Below are 16,343 nucleotides of genomic sequence, written 5' to 3'. Positions count from 1 at the left end.
ATAACAAGCTTTCACGTGGAGAGGTTGTTTGGTTTCCTTCTTTGTTACGCATGATACCACTGCCACTGGGTTTTTTATATTCTCAGCTTGAGGACAAGCTGCATCTGAAAGGGGCGGGTATTGATACGTTCCATAGGGTCATAGGCACGAGAGAGAAGCCAAGAATAAAGATGGAGGGAAAGAAACATTCTTGTTGGCTAAAGCTTAGGTGGCAAGGCAAGGCAAAGACTCTAATGTTATTAGAGGCTTTGCGGTTTCAGAGTCTTCTCCTTTAAATACGTCATCGTTGCATCTGTTACTGGTTATGTTGAATGATGTTGTAAGTGTGAGACGCCATGAGTCTCCCTTCATCACGATCGCCATGAGATCGTGATTGAATCTTCAGACACGGATCGCCATGAGATCATGATCTGAGATTCACTTATTCAGCTTATCCTTTTATCCTTTTCGTTTGTAAACGTTGGTTTGAGTCTCAATAAGATCGAGAGTTCTTTACGTATTCGAGATTGATTGTGTTGATACGAGAGTTCCGAGTTACGAACTTATCACACACGCGCTCCATTAAAGCTGGTTTAACCTCGACGACAAATCACTTGGAACCTATTCGATAATCTCTACTCCAGAAATATACTACTGCTCGGAATGTGTTCGACGAAATGCCTGAGAGAAACGTTTACTCGTGGAACGCTGTGATCTCGGCCATTGTGAAGTTACAAGTGCATTTTCCGAAGGAGATTTGATTGAAGTATAACACTTTGCTTGCAGCTTGTGCTCACATTTCATAAGTAGAAATTGGATTGAGTCTTAACCTCAAAATCTAACAGTAAAAGAAAAAAACATTACTCCATCATGTAAAATGGAAAACAATGAAAGTTTATTTGTTTAATCATTTGAAGGCCTTTTTTGCAGTCTCAACAAGTGGAACAGAACGAAGATTGAAATGTGTAGCGGAGGCCAAGTAGGCACAGACCAAAGAGACATAGATCTTGAACCAGACCATCGACGAAAAGAAGGTGAGATACGCGCAGATGACCGTGAAGACAATCACTGCCAAGCAGTTTATGAGGTGCTTCAGTGTGTTGAACTCTTTTTCTGTTCCTTCGTTAGGGAAATGGCCACTGGAGTAGAAGTCACTGAGAAGCTGGTCTTTGAGCTGGAACGCGTTCATTAACCAATCATTGATCTCCTTTTCTTGATTTGGGATTTGGCTTTGGTCGATTCGACGGATTCGGATGTGAACTTCTGATGGTTCAATACCGTAGACATTGTCTAAGAAAGACGGACAACGGGTTTTATAACCGATGGTGACGTCATAAACTGCATCAAGTGAGGAACTCAGTTCTTGCAAGCAAGAGACGAAACCTTTAGTCCTTGGAAGCAGGACGTTGCTCAGTACTGGTAAGCCATGTTCAGCTGCAAACTTCTTGCTCCTTTCGCATTTAGCCTCTCTGCATGGTGAAAATGCTTTAAACCAAAAGGGTTTTTTAAACAAGAATGATACGCGGTAACTTACGTGTAATCTGTGCCTTCAGGGAAAAGAGCAAGCCACAAAGCATCTCGAGGATCCTTAAAACTCGAAACTATCTGCCTCAAGTTCGCTTCATCCACTTCCCATCTCCGCTCAACGGGAATAAACTCAAAGAGGTGAAACGCCCAACCAAACAGAGGTAGTTTCATCAAGCTGCTCTTCAGCACATACTTCATGTTCCCAATCTGGCCTTTGCGCAGTGCAAGATCCCAGAAGTACATCCAATCAACTTCGGTTCGGTGATTCGCAATGAGCAATACTCGTTCCTCGCAAGGAACTTTGTCCCCAGAGAAGACAACTTTGGTTCCGTTTATCTTCTCAAAGAGGAAAGGCCACAAGGCGAGCCAGGAGCCGAAGAAGAAAGAAACACATTTACGGCTATAGTGTATGCTGAAGAGTCTCAACACTACGCCTGATAGGAACCCCCAGAATATCAACATCATAAAAGCTGTTGAAACCAGCACCATCAGACATGTTATACCTCTCAACATTCTTATCAGAGACAACTTGTTGTCAGAGTTCGGTATGTTTCCTTCACTCTTTGTAACTTTATTTTTCATCTTGTGAACACCTTAAGATAATCTATTTACCCTCCTATGTTGTGTCTGCTCTTGATTCAAGAATTGACACCATCAGAGGTTCGTATGGTTACAACATCATCATAAGAGTTCTTAACTTCACCTGCTTTGATATGATCAAAGACTTAAAGAACCTGACATAACATATAATATATTAATCAACAGAATATACAAAACTAATAATGAAAACAAATGTCTGGAATTTAATTAATAAAATTTGAAGAAGATGAGAAAATCATAAAAGGTTCATGTGAAAGCTTTCATATTTAATTACTAAACACTGCACATGTTCAAAAATAAACATGTTTTTTAATAGAAAAAAAATCAAACCAAGAATCTAAGGATCTGACTAATATTTGGATTTAAAATAAAGAATAACCTTTGTTCGCAGACATATACATTGTCAAGAAAAAATGAACAGCCGACCATAATAATCAAGATTCAAGGTCAAATCTGAGTAAGGAATCCAAATAATACAATAAGAAAAAAGAGCATTGCAAACTTACAGAAAGAATCAGGATACAATGCAGATGTAAAATATACTATCAGATATTTTTTGTTTTATTTTGTTCTGGAAATAAGATAGAAGAAGAAGACAGCTTACCGTGCTTATTATAAACAGTGCAGAAAGAAAGAGTTAATGGCCGAGAAAAAAAGATCACCAAGCAAGTCAAAAGGACTACGACTTGTTCGAAAAAGGGCTCGGAGGTGGTTGGTAATCACGGTTTATGCCACCGGTTCTCGTAGAAAGTACTCAAGGATGGTGCGGAAATTTAAACCACTGTCCCCTCTCCTCCTTTTTCATTAATATTAAATTGGCTTCATGTCACCATTATTTGTTCATCCTCATTAAATATCTTTAAGAAATTAAAAAGTTGGGCTGGGCTTATAAAGCCCATAAAGTTTAAATGCAGAGTAGAATCTCTTCGTAGGACAGTAAGAGGTTGATTGTTCGTGGTTTTTGTTTTAGTTTTTGGTTTTTGTTTTTGCAAAAACCATTTTTCATCCAATCAAGTTTTAGTTTTTAGTTTTTGTTTTTGTAGAAACCATTTGATTTGCCAATCAAGATTTCTAATAAATAGATTCCCTAAAATTTAGGGAAACTAGTTTTTGAAAAGTTTAACCACTTTGTGAAGAAAAACCAAAAACCAACTTTTGTGAGCTTTTAAAAGGAAAAACGAATTTTGATATTTTTGGATAGAAACTACAACATTTAATTAATTAATAATTAATAAATAACATTTTCATAAAGATAAATAATCATACAATTTTTGGTACATTAGCTATAATTTAAACAATAATCTGATATAACTTATTTGTGTTTAATATCTGTAAAATAAATTTATATAGTTTATAAATAATATTAATTAATTTTAAAACTTAGTTATTAATTTCTCTATATAAAATAATAGAATAATTTTAATAATTACTAGTCACATTAAAAATAACTAAAATTATAAGTAATACAATATATTGTATTAGTCATGAAAAATAAAAATAGCCATTAAATTTTAAGAAAATATAAATAATTTATATGAGAAATTTTATAATTAGTTTCAAAATTTGAAGTATTTTTATTTTTATATAATTTAGATTTGGAGGTTTGATGTATTTTCCATGTTTCCAAACACATAGAACCATAAACAGTAGTCAGTGGATCACTAAACAACAATTAATGTTTGACAAAATTAATATTTAATACAGTCTAATTAATACTGATAGATTCGAAACGAAACTAAATCGAACCAAAAATTGAATCAGTATTCAAATTTCTATAATATAATTTATAAAAATAAATTATATTTAATTTTAAAATAATTAATAAAATATTTTTTATTGATCTGCTAATTCGCCAGCCTTATAAAAGGTATTTATGATTATGCCGGATAATTTTTATTCGCTCTTCCTTGCGTTCGCAATTCAAAATTTTCTAGCAGACCTTTACATTTCTGAACACATATTTGAATCTACTCTTATAATTTGTGATCAGTATTTAATACAGTTTAATTATTACTGATAGATTCGAAACCAAACTAAATCGAACCAAAAATTGAATCAGTATTCAAATTTCTATAATATAATTTATAAAAATAAATTATCTTTAGTTTTAAATAATTAATAAAATATTTTTTATTGATCTGCTAATTCGTCAGCCTTAAAAAGGGTATTTTATTTTAATCGTCTGGATTAAAAAGATTCAAAGAAATGAAACGCCTCCATAGAGGACAATGCCTTATACAACAAGACAGAGAAAAATAAAAAGCAAGCGACAACATTCTAAATAAGAATCAAACATCGCTCTCCGAGGTTTCTCTCTAAATACGAGCGTGCAGCCAAGAGGGACCTCCCAATGCCAAATATGACTGATATCGTCCATCACGCCTATCAGATTTCAAACTCATTTCTGGTCAAACCTAAACGGGCCAAAAATATAGGTCCATTAAGTCATGTTTGTGTACCAACGGTTCTCATTTAGTCTCATTCCTGCCTATATCATAAATCTCAACCGTTAAACTTATCTCGCCTCCCATTGTCATCTTCTTGTTGAATGAAAATATATTTTAAAAGATACAAATAATTTTATAAAGTTTTTTTTATCAACAAATTATTTCTTTCCTTTTTTAAAATATGTCTAAATAAATTGATGAGAAGAATTCACTGTTTCACAAAGAATCATTCCTTACTTTATTCAGTATATTTCTTTTGAAATTAGTCTCCCATAAATCTTTTGGCCAAAAAAAAAGTCTCCCATAAATCTACATTTTAAGATAGATATCTTTTCTCCAAAAGAAAGATAAATTTAGATTTGAAATTTTCACAAAATATGCATTTCCCTAAAATACCTTTAACAATTATCATATGACTAAGATACAATAAACGCCCAATGAAAAACAGTTTTAGTTTACCGTTGTTTTGGTGTTCAAACAAAAAAAAAAAGTTCACCCTAGTTTGTATCGTTTCTCCTATACTTTCTGCCTGGAGAGATATTAGGTCAGAAATCACTACTAGAAGAAGATGGTGATGATAACCGACCTTCCATTTGATCTGGAAAAGAAGATACTCACCCTTGTTCCGAAAGAGTCTCGACCACAATGGCAAACTACCTGCAAGAGATGGTACGCCCTACGCCAAGATCTACTCGCCAAGAAACACTTGGCTCAAACCGGAAGAGAGTTCATCTTATTGTTGAATACTAGTGTTTTTTCAACAACCATCAACCTCCAGGGAGTCCATAACAACGTTGATCCGACCATGGAGTTCGGAGGTAAACTTGGATCTTTACAAGATTCAAATGATTTACAAATAGATAGTATTTTTTACTGCAAGGGGTTGGTGCTATGCACTATGGTGGGAAAACAAAGGCTCCTGGTTTGCAACCCTAGTAACCGTGAAACTAGGTATGTCAAACCTAGAAGTAATGGCTGTTCCGAATATGCTCTTGGATACAAAGGCAGCAAGTCTTCTTGTGTTAATAGCTACAAGATCTTGAGGTATTGTCGTTATTTCGACATGCAAATGAGGCGTACCGTTTCCGAGTTTGAACTGTATGACTTTATGTCTGACTCATGGAGGGTGTTAGATGTGGATGAGCATGATTCGTACATATCAGCTTGCGGCGTGTCTGTGAAGGGAAACACTTACTGGGTTGCTAAAAGATATGGAAACCAGTTCATACTCAGTTTTGATTTCACAAGAGAGAAATTTGGGTTTCTCCCTCTTCCGTATGAGAGTGCTGGTCCTGGTGTTTCAGTGGATTATGGGCATAAAGATACCGCTGTTCTGTCAGTTGTTAGAGAGGAACAACTCTCGGTGTTACATCAGTATCTTCACTTGTTTTCATTTGAGATGAAGATATGGGTGAGCAACATGATTGGCACCAAAAAGGTGTCGTGGGGCAAGTTCTTGGTAGTGGACGTAGTGCTGTTAAATGTTGTCAGCTTCGTGGTTGACGAGGAGCATAAAATGGCAGTGTGTTGTTGTACAGACAAGGATGATGGTGACGAAGAGGGTACCAGCATTTTCGTTATTGGAGAGAATATACAGAGACATGTTTATGATGAAGAAGTGACAATAGATGCATCATGGCCACATCTCATGAATTATGTTCCAAGCCCGGTTCACGTTGTGAGGAAGAGTACGCGCAAAAGCAAAAGGAAACGAATTGCAAGGAGGTTAGTCAAATATATTAACTAAGTTTCTGTTTAGTTTTTCTTTGTTCTAATGAATGATCTTACTCAAATACTTTATAATTGCATTGGATGCATATAGTGAAGAGTAGTTATTAAGAAACTAAATATCAGCATCTTATAGCTTCATAGATTCATATACGTTGTTCTTAAAACGGATTGCTTAAATCTCACACAAAGATTGTTCTCTTGTAAGAAAAAATGCATGTTTAAAAGACTGCTAAGGTATTTATATTATTATGTTTTGTGTTAGGGTTCCCTTTAACTGTTTGTTAGCTTTAACAGGTATCAACCAGAGGAGGGCACATCGGCAAGAAGCGTTGAGGAAACAAAAGTGACACCCAAAGCAAAACCTAAAGCATATCGAAGTTTCTAGGGTTGCTTTGAATGTCCCAAAATGGTTTAGGAAATGAATGTGACACCAGACCTAAAAAGCACATCGAAGTTCTCTTGCTGTTGCTTTGAATGTCGCAATGATTTCTATCTTTTCTTCTTTCTTTTTTTTGGACAATCCCAAATGTTGTAATAAATTGAACGCATATTGAAGTTTATTATCTTATTTTGACTCTTAAAATCTGAGTAAATGCAATGGTTTTGTATTTCATTTTATTTACATTGATACCATCAGATTAATGCGAAAGAAGCACACAGACTGCCTCCAACTTGCTTCTTTGCTCTCGAGAGACGTTGAGAGCGTAGTGGAAAGGAGAAGTGTGGTTCAAGTTTCCTCTAACTTGAAGAAAAAGAAAGACGAAGGTTCTTTCAAAGTTCACTTCTTTTTCGCTATATAGTCTATTGAGGTTAGCCGGGGTTTATCAAATAAGCACAGTGTCTATTATTCCGTTTTCCATATAACTAATATTTGTTCTTTCTATAGTCATTGAATGCAATTTCTTATAAGTTATTTAGAATGTAGCATTCTATTTTTGAAACATTGACATCCTACATCTTGGTAAAATAAAAGTCACTCTAACACGATTATGAACTTCATCATCCCATCAAAATTACCAATTAGAGGTGAATTTTTAATATCAATTCTGACATATTCTATTTTTTGAAAAAAAACTTTTATAAAATATTTTTTTGTCAATAAATTCTTTTTGTAAGGGCTCAAATTTTTTATTTTGGATTTTTAACAGCTCGAAGAGAATATAAAGTTTTGATTACTTTAGCAGGAGGTCTGCTTGACTTTGATTCTCTATCTACCATATTTTGGGTATTTTGTAAAATGTATTCCTTTCATTTTCTATAAATACGCCTAAATAAATTGATGAGATGATTTCACTCTTTAACAAATTATTATTCCTTAGTAATTTAGGATATTCCTTTTGAAAATATAGTCCCATAAATCTATATTTCAAGAAAGATATATCTCCAAAAAAAAAACATCTTATCAATATGCATTTCCCTAAAACACCTTTAACAATTATCACACAAACAAGATACAAATATACAATAAAAGCCCAATGAAAATCAGTTTTAGTCTACTGGGAAAATGATCATTTAATTTCTCAAGTATTTGAAATTAACAGTTTAAATCTTCAACTCTTAGTATGCAATTTAAATCCTAATGTTTGTGTTGACTTCAAAAACTTTCTTTTATTGCTAAAAACATATTCTCTAAATCAAAACCCAGAGGTTAATTAGAGCTTGCTTTAAAGAAGCTAAACTTAAAAAATAAATCTTCTTTAGAGTCTTAAAGCCAGCGGAGACTTTATTTTAGGAAAATAAAATTCTGAATTTTGATATGAAGAAGATGCTGCTTTTAGGATTTAGAACTCTGGCTTTTGATTTGGGGAAGCAGATGATAAGAAACAAAATAGAAGGAGATTAGCTGTTTAATTTAACGTTTTTTGGTATTATCTAACGTTTACTTTTTTCAAGACTAATGTTGTGAAGTCAACACTAACATTGGGATTTAAATTGCATACCCAAGAGTTGAGGATTTAAACTGTTAATTTCAAATACTTGAGGAATGAAATGATCATTTTCCCTTAGTCTACTCTAGTTTTGGTTATGCCGGACGCTCTTCCTTGTGATCGCAATTCAAAATTTTCCAGCAGACCTTTATATTTCTGAACACATATTTGAATCTGCTCTTATGGCTTTACTTAATTTGGAGTATAATTTGTGATCACCCCCCTCCCCCCTGACTTGGTGCATCAACGTAGACGAACGTATGTCCTTCATAATGCCTTCCACTGTCAATCATAAGTTAGGGTAATAGATAGCTGGTTTCCACCACCACAACCATGTATGCATCCAAGAAATAACGTTAACTATACAAGAAATTTTAGTAATCATTTTGACTTTTGTCTTTTGATGATGAACTTGTAATTGAGATTTGTTTGATTTAATTATATGTCAGATAAGACTGATAGCGTGTCATGTTCAATATATAAACATGATGCTCATTTATCACATGGAAATTTGTTTGTCGGTCTTTCAAAAGAAAGTAAGCCACCATTTTCTTTAATTAAGACCATTTGTTCGTTGAATCAACTAACTTTCATAATTAAGACCAACCTTATTAGAATGTGTTGGAATTTGGAAGTGAATTTTCACCACGCAATACGCCAGCAAACGGAGAAGGATACTTTGGTAGCAGTATATATTATCTTAACTCAGCTGAAAACTCATTAGTCGAAGAGAGAGACCTTGTAGGCATCCTGTAGAATTTACGAATAACATTCGAGTTTGAGACTGCAAACCTATTATGAATATATTATTTCTATATATTACTATGCTAATTTTTTATATCTTTTTAATTAACTTTGTTAAAATCAGAAGTATGTTACTTCAAAAAAAATTCAATACAAATGTTATTATTTGAAGTAAATTCAAATTAAATTTGTTATAAACAAAATTAACATACAATACACACGTACATGCAGCAGAAACTCATTACGAGCTGACTTGTAAAACAAAAAGTGGAAACTGGAAGGTTGAAAACAAGCTGAAGTCTCAAAAGATTACACTTTAACCCCGAAATTTACAAATTAATGCTCTTACATATTCAATCGCTCTCCGATAATGATTATGTTGGGATGATGTGATCTTAGTAATTTTTTTCAGAGCGTCTTCAATCGTTGCAACAAATCCAGCCTTTGGCAGGAGGTGAACGGCTGAAGTTTACACTGATCTGTTTTTCCTTGCGAGTGTGAATCTCTCCATCTTCTCCTTCATTGACTTGTAAAACACTCAAAACTAATTAACTTTCACATAAATCGCATAAAACAACAAAAATATAGAGAGGTAGAGCAGATTCTAACAACATAATAATATCATATATATATGGGTATACATTAATCAAATGACTTACTAAGTTTCCGGTTTCTGAAAACAGGAATGACTGCCGAACATGAAGATGCAATGCATACAAGTAAAAGTGAAGCTATTAATAAAAAGAACTTGAGATTCATTTTGTTTTTTCCTCCATTTATCTTTTGCTTTGCCAAGTATAAATAACATTTAGTGTACGGCTATTAGGTAGAGATTATAATTAGGGTCGTTCTCACCACCAGTCGGTGGTGATATGTATAAGTCAATGTATTTTAAATGACCCGATGTTGATGACTATTTAATCTTGTTCATCTTTAGATTTTATGTTCATCTTTTGAACAAACAAAGCTGCAAAAACGAACCAACACACACATACAAAAAACACACGCATACATACACACACAGACAATGTTCCACACAAGAGAAGACCGTACACACCTAGCTATCAAGGGGAGGGGTTGTGAAATCGACCAGAGAAAAGTGTAAGAAAGTTATCTTGATCATGACTCGTGAGTCGTGACGTAGTGTTGAATAGCATGAAGAGGTACCTTAGAGCGATCAAGACAAGCGTTCTTCTCTCCTTCCACAACTACTACTACTACTCTACTGTAACATATAATTTGATTTATTTAATTAATTAGTATGTATCACATAATGAAACAAAACCTTAACAAACAATCAGAGATCACAAGTTAAACCCAAAATACTGCTGAAACTTCTTCAACTCTCTTTCCATATCGTAAACCAGTAACTCAAACTTGGGCCTCAAGCTTTACCCGAATATTGCCGGGACTCTTCCAAATTAAAACCCTAGCCGATTCCTCGTGTTCAAACCCTATGCTCTTTAAGAATCTCTCATCTTAGAGCAAGTCCATTGGTAAGAACCTATAATGAGCTCTAATCAATAATTTAGTAATTAATTTAGTGATTTGAAAGGTTTAGAACCTTTGTTAGTTTAATTTAATTTCTCATAATCCAATGGGAGAATCTCATTGAGGTTCTTAAAATTTTTTTTTTCTTTTAAGTTGAATGATTGAATTTCATAACATGAAAGAACATAAAAATTTTAACAAAAAAAACATAACAACATATTAAAAAGAGAGATCATTCTCATTGTCTCCATTCACAATGGAGGAGACAATAATAGGAATGGAAAAAACTGAAAGATTGTTACTACAATCATGTGAATACGTAATGTTACATAAGAGACAAGATATTTCTTCTTCAGGAGACTTTATTGAGATGAGGAGACGATCTTGACCATGGCTTGTGCATTAAGCCATGTTAGTCACATGTCTTCTTGTGTCTACTCCCATATCTTCTAGTGTCTACTCCCATGTCTTCTTGTCTCACATGTATTCTTCTTCCACCTGCAAAAAAAATGATCAGACACAAAGACAACAACAAAGACTTCAAACACACATTTGCTTGCTTGCTTGCAGGGGCAGACCAAGACAACAACAGAAGCATTAACCATTAACGAATAACACCCAAACTCAACATTAAGCAATATATGAATCAGAACCCAAAGGATTCCGCTCACAGCACAATGGAACCAGAAACTGGCTAAAGACCACAGAGAGAGAGACCAAATAAAATAAAAACAGGGTCCAAAATAGCTAAACTCAGAACAAGTCTTACAGTGATGCAATTATTTAGATAAGAAACACAACTAAGTTTGTTAACAATGTTGAAAGTTAAACTTGATTTGGATCACATTTTGGGCTAATAATTTACTAATCATTTTAGCCCAAACTTAACTCAATATCTAGAATTATCCTCCACCTCCATAAGATAAAAATCTAGATATTCTCATAGAATTATCTAGATAATTAGGATAAAAAATCTTAGATATTATGCTAGAATTCTCTAGATTTAGGATTAAAATATGTAAGATATTTTGTACTTTGGAGGCTATAAATACCTCCACTCCCCATCATTTTGTATCATCAAGAAATAATCCAAGTTTGTAATAAGTAATAAAAATCCTCTTCTAAGTTATAAAATCTTTTTTCTTCACACAAAACACTTTCTCTTCAAACACTTAAACACTTTCTCCATCTTTATAAAGTTTTTCATTCCAACAAAGTGGTATCAGAGCTACAAGTTCCCTTTGAAGATGGCAAATAGTGGTGTTCCCCTCCAAGTTCCATTGCTCACTAAGAGCAACTATGACAATTGGAGTCTTAGGATGATGGCTATCTTAGGAGCACATGATGTGTGGGAGATAGTCGAGAAAGGCTTCAATGAACCGGAGAATGATGGTGGTCTATCTCAAACTCAAAAAGATGGTTTGAGAGATTCAAGGAAGAGAGACAAGAAGGCTCTCTGTCTAATCTATCAAGGATTAGATGAATATACATTTGAGAAGGTTGCTGGTGCAAAGACGTCCAAAGAAGCATGGGACAAGCTTCGGACATCTTACAAGGGAGCGGAACAAGTTAAGAAGGTACGACTTCAAACTCTAAGAGGAGAATTTGAAGCATTACAAATGAAGGAAGGAGAACTCATCTCAGATTACTTCTCAAGAGTCTTGACGGTTACTAATAACCTAAAAAGAAATGGTGAGAAGTTAGATGAGGTGAGAATCATGGAGAAAGTTCTTAGATCATTGGATTCGAAATTCGAGCACATTGTTACGGTGATTGAAGAGACAAAAGACTTGGAGACTATGACGATGGAGCAACTTCTTGGATCACTACAAGCTTATGAAGAAAAGAAGAAGAAGAAAGAAGATATTGTGGAGCAAGTTCTCAAGATGAGAATTGATCACAAGGAAGAAAGTGGCCGAAGCAATCCAAGACGTGGTGGCGGTCATTTCCGAGGACGAGGTCGTGGTGTAAATGGACGAGGTTGGAGACCATATGAAGACAACTTCAACCAAAGAGGAGAGAATTCATCAAGAGGTCGTGGAAGAGGAAACCCAAAATCAAGGTACGATAAATCAAGCATCAAATGCTATAGTTGCGGAAAGTTTGGACATTATGCTTCTGAGTGCAAAACTCCAAACAACAATAGAGTGGAAGAGAAGTCCAACTATGTTGAAGAACGACACAAGGAAGAAGATATACTATTGATGGCTTACAAGAAGGATGAACCAAATGAGGTTCACAAGTGGTACCTTGATAGTGGTGCAAGCAACCACATGTGTGGAAATAAAAGCATGTTCGTGGAGCTTGATGAATCGGTGAAAACCAATGTGGCTTTGGGAGATGAATCGAAGATGGAGGTGAAAGGTAAAGGAAATATTCTCATCCGCTTGAAGAATGGAGATCATCAATTCATTTCCAATGTTTACTACATTCCAAGCATGAAGACCAACATCTTGAGCCTAGGAAAACTCTTAGAGAAAGGTTATGACATTCGACTAAAGGATAATAGCCTTTCTTTAAGAGATAATGCAAATAATCTCATCACAAAGGTGCCGATGTCAAGTAATAGAATGTTTGTCCTAAACATTCAAAATGACATTGCACGATGTCTCAAGATGTGCTACAAGGAGGAATCTTGGCTTTGGCATCTTCGATTTGGGCATCTCAACTTTGGAGGCTTAGAGCTACTTTCCAAGAAATAAATGGTGAAAGGCTTACCTTGCATCAATCATCCAAATCAAGTGTGTGAAGGTTGCTTACTTGGAAAGCAATTCAAGATGAGTTTTCCAAAGGAGTCGGAGACAAGAGCAAGAAAGCCACTAGAACTCATACATACAGATGTATGTGGTCCGATCAAACCAAGTTCACTTGGTAAGAGTAACTACTTCATTCTCTTTATCGATGACTTTTCAAGAAAAACATGGGTTTACTTTTTGAAACAAAAATCAGAAGTGTTTGAAATTTTCAAAAAGTTCAAAGCCCATGTTGAGAAGGAAAGTGGTCTTAAGATCAAGTCCATGAGATCGGATAGAGGAGGAGAATTCATGTCCAAGGAGTTTCTGAAGTATTGTGAAGATAATGGAATTCGAAGACAATTGACGGTGCCAAGAACCCCTCAACAAAATGGAGTTGCGGAAAGAAAGAATAGGACAATACTTGAGATGGCAAGAAGCATGCTCAAGAGTAAGAAGCTACCAAAGGAGTTGTGGGCAGAAGCAGTTGCTTGTGCGGTTTATATATCAAACCGTTCGCCTACAAAGAGTGTTTTAGAAAAGACACCACAAGAAGCTTGGAGCGGAAGGAAGCCCGGAGTCTCACATCTAAGAGTCTTTGGAAGCATTGCTCATGCTCATGTTCCAGACGAGAAGCGGAGCAAACTAGATGATAAAAGTGAGAAGTATATCTTCATTGGGTATGACGCTAACTCCAAAGGCTACAAGCTCTACAATCCTGAAACAAAGAAGACAATCATTAGTAGGAATGTCATCTTTGATGAAGAAGGAGAATGGGATTGGAGATCAAATAATGAAGACTACAACTTCTTTCCATCCTTTGAAGAAGAGAATGTGGAGCAACCGAGAGAAGATCCAGCTACACCACCAACTTCACCAACAACAAGTTCTCAAGGAGATGAAAGCTCAAGTGAAAGGACTCCACATTTTAGAAGTTTACAAGATATCTACGAGGTAACCGAAAATCAAGACAATCTTACTCTATTTTGTCTATTTGCGGATTGCGAACCTATGAACTTTGAAGAAGCCCAAGAAAAGAAGTCATGGAGAAGTGCAATGGATGAAGAAATCAATTCGATTCAAAAGAATGATACATGGGAGTTAGCCTCACTTCCAAATGGACACAAGGCAATTGGTGTGAAGTGGGTGTACAAGGCAAAGAAGAACTCTAAAGGAGAAGTTGAAAGGTACAAGGCAAGATTGGTGGCAAAAGGCTATAGTCAAAGAGCCGGGATCGACTATGATGAGGTATTTGCTCCAGTTGCTCGCTTAGAAACGGTTAGACTAATCATTTCATTGGCAGCCCAAAAGAGTTGGAGGATACATCAAATGGATGTAAAATCAGCCTTCTTAAATGGAGACCTTGAAGAAGAAGTCTACATTGAGCAACCACAAGGCTACATAGTCAAAGGAGAAGAAGACAAAGTCTTAAGGCTGAAGAAGGCGCTTTATGGATTAAAGCAAGCACCAAGAGCGTGGAACACTCGGATTGATAAGTACTTCAAGGAGAAAGGCTTCATCAAGTGTCCATATGAGCATGCACTTTATATCAAAACTCAAAACAATGATATATTGATTGCATGCTTATATGTTGATGACTTGATATTCACTGGCAACAATCCGATTATGTTTGAAGATTTCAAGATGGAGATGACAAAAGAGTTCGAGATGACCGACATTGGACTAATGTCATACTACCTTGGCATTGAAGTAAAGCAAGAAGAAAATGGAATCTTCATTACTCAAGAAGGCTATGCAAAAGAGGTGCTTAAGAAGTTCAAGATGGATGACTCAAATCCAGTTTGCACGCCAATGGAATGTGGAGTCAAGTTGTCAAAGGAAGAAGAAGGAGAGAGTGTGGATCCAACACTCTTTAAGAGTTTGGTTGGAAGCTTACGATATCTAACATGCACAAGGCCCGACATCCTACACGCAGTTGGAGTTGTGAGTCGATACATGGAGCATCCAACAACAACTCATTTCAAGGCAGCCAAGAGGATCCTACGCTATATCAAAGGTACAATCAACTTTGGCTTGTATTACTCCATTTCTGATGATTACAAGCTTGTTGGATATAACGATAGCGATTGGGGTGGAGATGTAGATGACCGGAAAAGCACAAGTGGCTTCGTGTTTTTCATTGGAGAAACTGCTTTCACATGGATGTCAAAGAAGCAACCAATAGTCACCCTTTCTACTTGTGAAGCAGAGTATGTGGCAGCTACTTCATGTGTTTGCCATGCTATTTGGTTAAGAAACTTGCTAATGGAATTGAGCCTACCACAAGAGGAGCCAACAAAGATATTTGTGGATAACAAGTCGGCAATATCATTGGCGAAGAATCCAGTCTTCCATGACCGGAGTAAGCACATCGATACTCGTTATCACTACATTCGAGAATGTGTTACCAGGATGGATGTGCAGTTGGAGTATGTGAAGACAAATGATCAAGTAGCTGATATCTTCACCAAGTCACTCAAGCGAGAAGACTTCATCAAGATGAGGAGCTTACTAGGAGTAACCAAATCAAGTTTAAGAGGGGGTGTTGAAAGTTAAACTTGATTTGGATCACATTTTGGGCTAATAATTTACTAATCATTTTAGCCCAAACTTAACTCAATATCTAGAATTATCCTCCACCTCCATAAGATAAAAATCTAGATATTCTCATAGAATTATCTAGATAATTAGGATAAAAAATCTTAGATATTATGCTAGAATTCTCTAGATTTAGGATTAAAATATGTAAGATATTTTGTACTTTGGAGGCTATAAATACCTCCACTCCCCATCATTTTGTATCATCAAAAAATAATCCAAGTTTGTAATAAGTAATAAAAATCCTCTTCTAAGTTATAAAATCTTTCTTCTTCACACAAAACACTTTCTCCATCTTTATAAAGTTTTTCATTCCAACAAACAACTTCAGTCTTGATACTTGGGAGTTAACCTGCAATTATGTAGAGATCGTTGCACAGGCCGGCGTAGTTGCAGCCTCGTTTAGGACAGTAGCATAGAGAGAACCTGCATTCCTTCTCGTGGGCCAGCTCTTTGCAGAGAACCTGTGTTCATAAAACCAAACACACAAGCAACGCCTCAAGAAACATAAACAGACAAACAGACAGCGCCTCGAGATTTTCTACATCACATGGTAATGTTTACAT

General features: G+C 35.5%; 2 protein-coding genes across 3 annotated transcripts; one reads left to right on the top strand and one right to left on the bottom strand.

The window, feature by feature from the left end:
* Positions 1 to 740: 740 nt before the first annotated feature.
* On the bottom strand, positions 741 to 2,724 carry LOC103837663 (probable 1-acyl-sn-glycerol-3-phosphate acyltransferase 5). Its single transcript, XM_009114023.3, has 3 exons — positions 2,613 to 2,724; positions 1,514 to 2,240; positions 741 to 1,448 (listed from the first exon to the last, which is right to left on the bottom strand). Exons 2-3 carry the CDS (start codon positions 2,086 to 2,088, stop codon positions 887 to 889), a joined length of 1,137 nt encoding a protein of 378 aa, XP_009112271.1. The 5' UTR covers positions 2,089 to 2,240; positions 2,613 to 2,724; the 3' UTR covers positions 741 to 886.
* LOC103838383 (F-box/kelch-repeat protein At3g17530-like) lies at positions 2,712 to 10,246 on the top strand. 2 transcript variants are annotated; one of them, XM_033290109.1, is made up of 2 exons: positions 2,712 to 6,278; positions 6,579 to 10,246. In XM_033290109.1, the coding sequence occupies exons 1-2, from the start codon at positions 5,122 to 5,124 to the stop codon at positions 6,667 to 6,669; spliced, it is 1,248 nt and encodes a 415-aa protein (XP_033146000.1). In that variant the 5' UTR covers positions 2,712 to 5,121; the 3' UTR covers positions 6,670 to 10,246. The 2 variants fall into 2 exon arrangements, with proteins under 2 accessions (XP_033146000.1, XP_033145996.1); XM_033290105.1 differs by having other exon boundaries at positions 6,570 to 10,246.
* The last annotated feature ends 6,097 nt before the right edge of the window (positions 10,247 to 16,343 follow it).

The sequence above is a fragment of the Brassica rapa genome, chromosome A01 (assembly GCF_000309985.2).
Source record: "Brassica rapa cultivar Chiifu-401-42 chromosome A01, CAAS_Brap_v3.01, whole genome shotgun sequence".
In the NCBI taxonomy this organism is placed as follows: domain Eukaryota; kingdom Viridiplantae; phylum Streptophyta; class Magnoliopsida; order Brassicales; family Brassicaceae; genus Brassica; species Brassica rapa.
The sequence above is the reverse complement of the archived record's forward strand: the minus strand, read 5'-3'. Positions and strand labels throughout refer to the sequence as shown.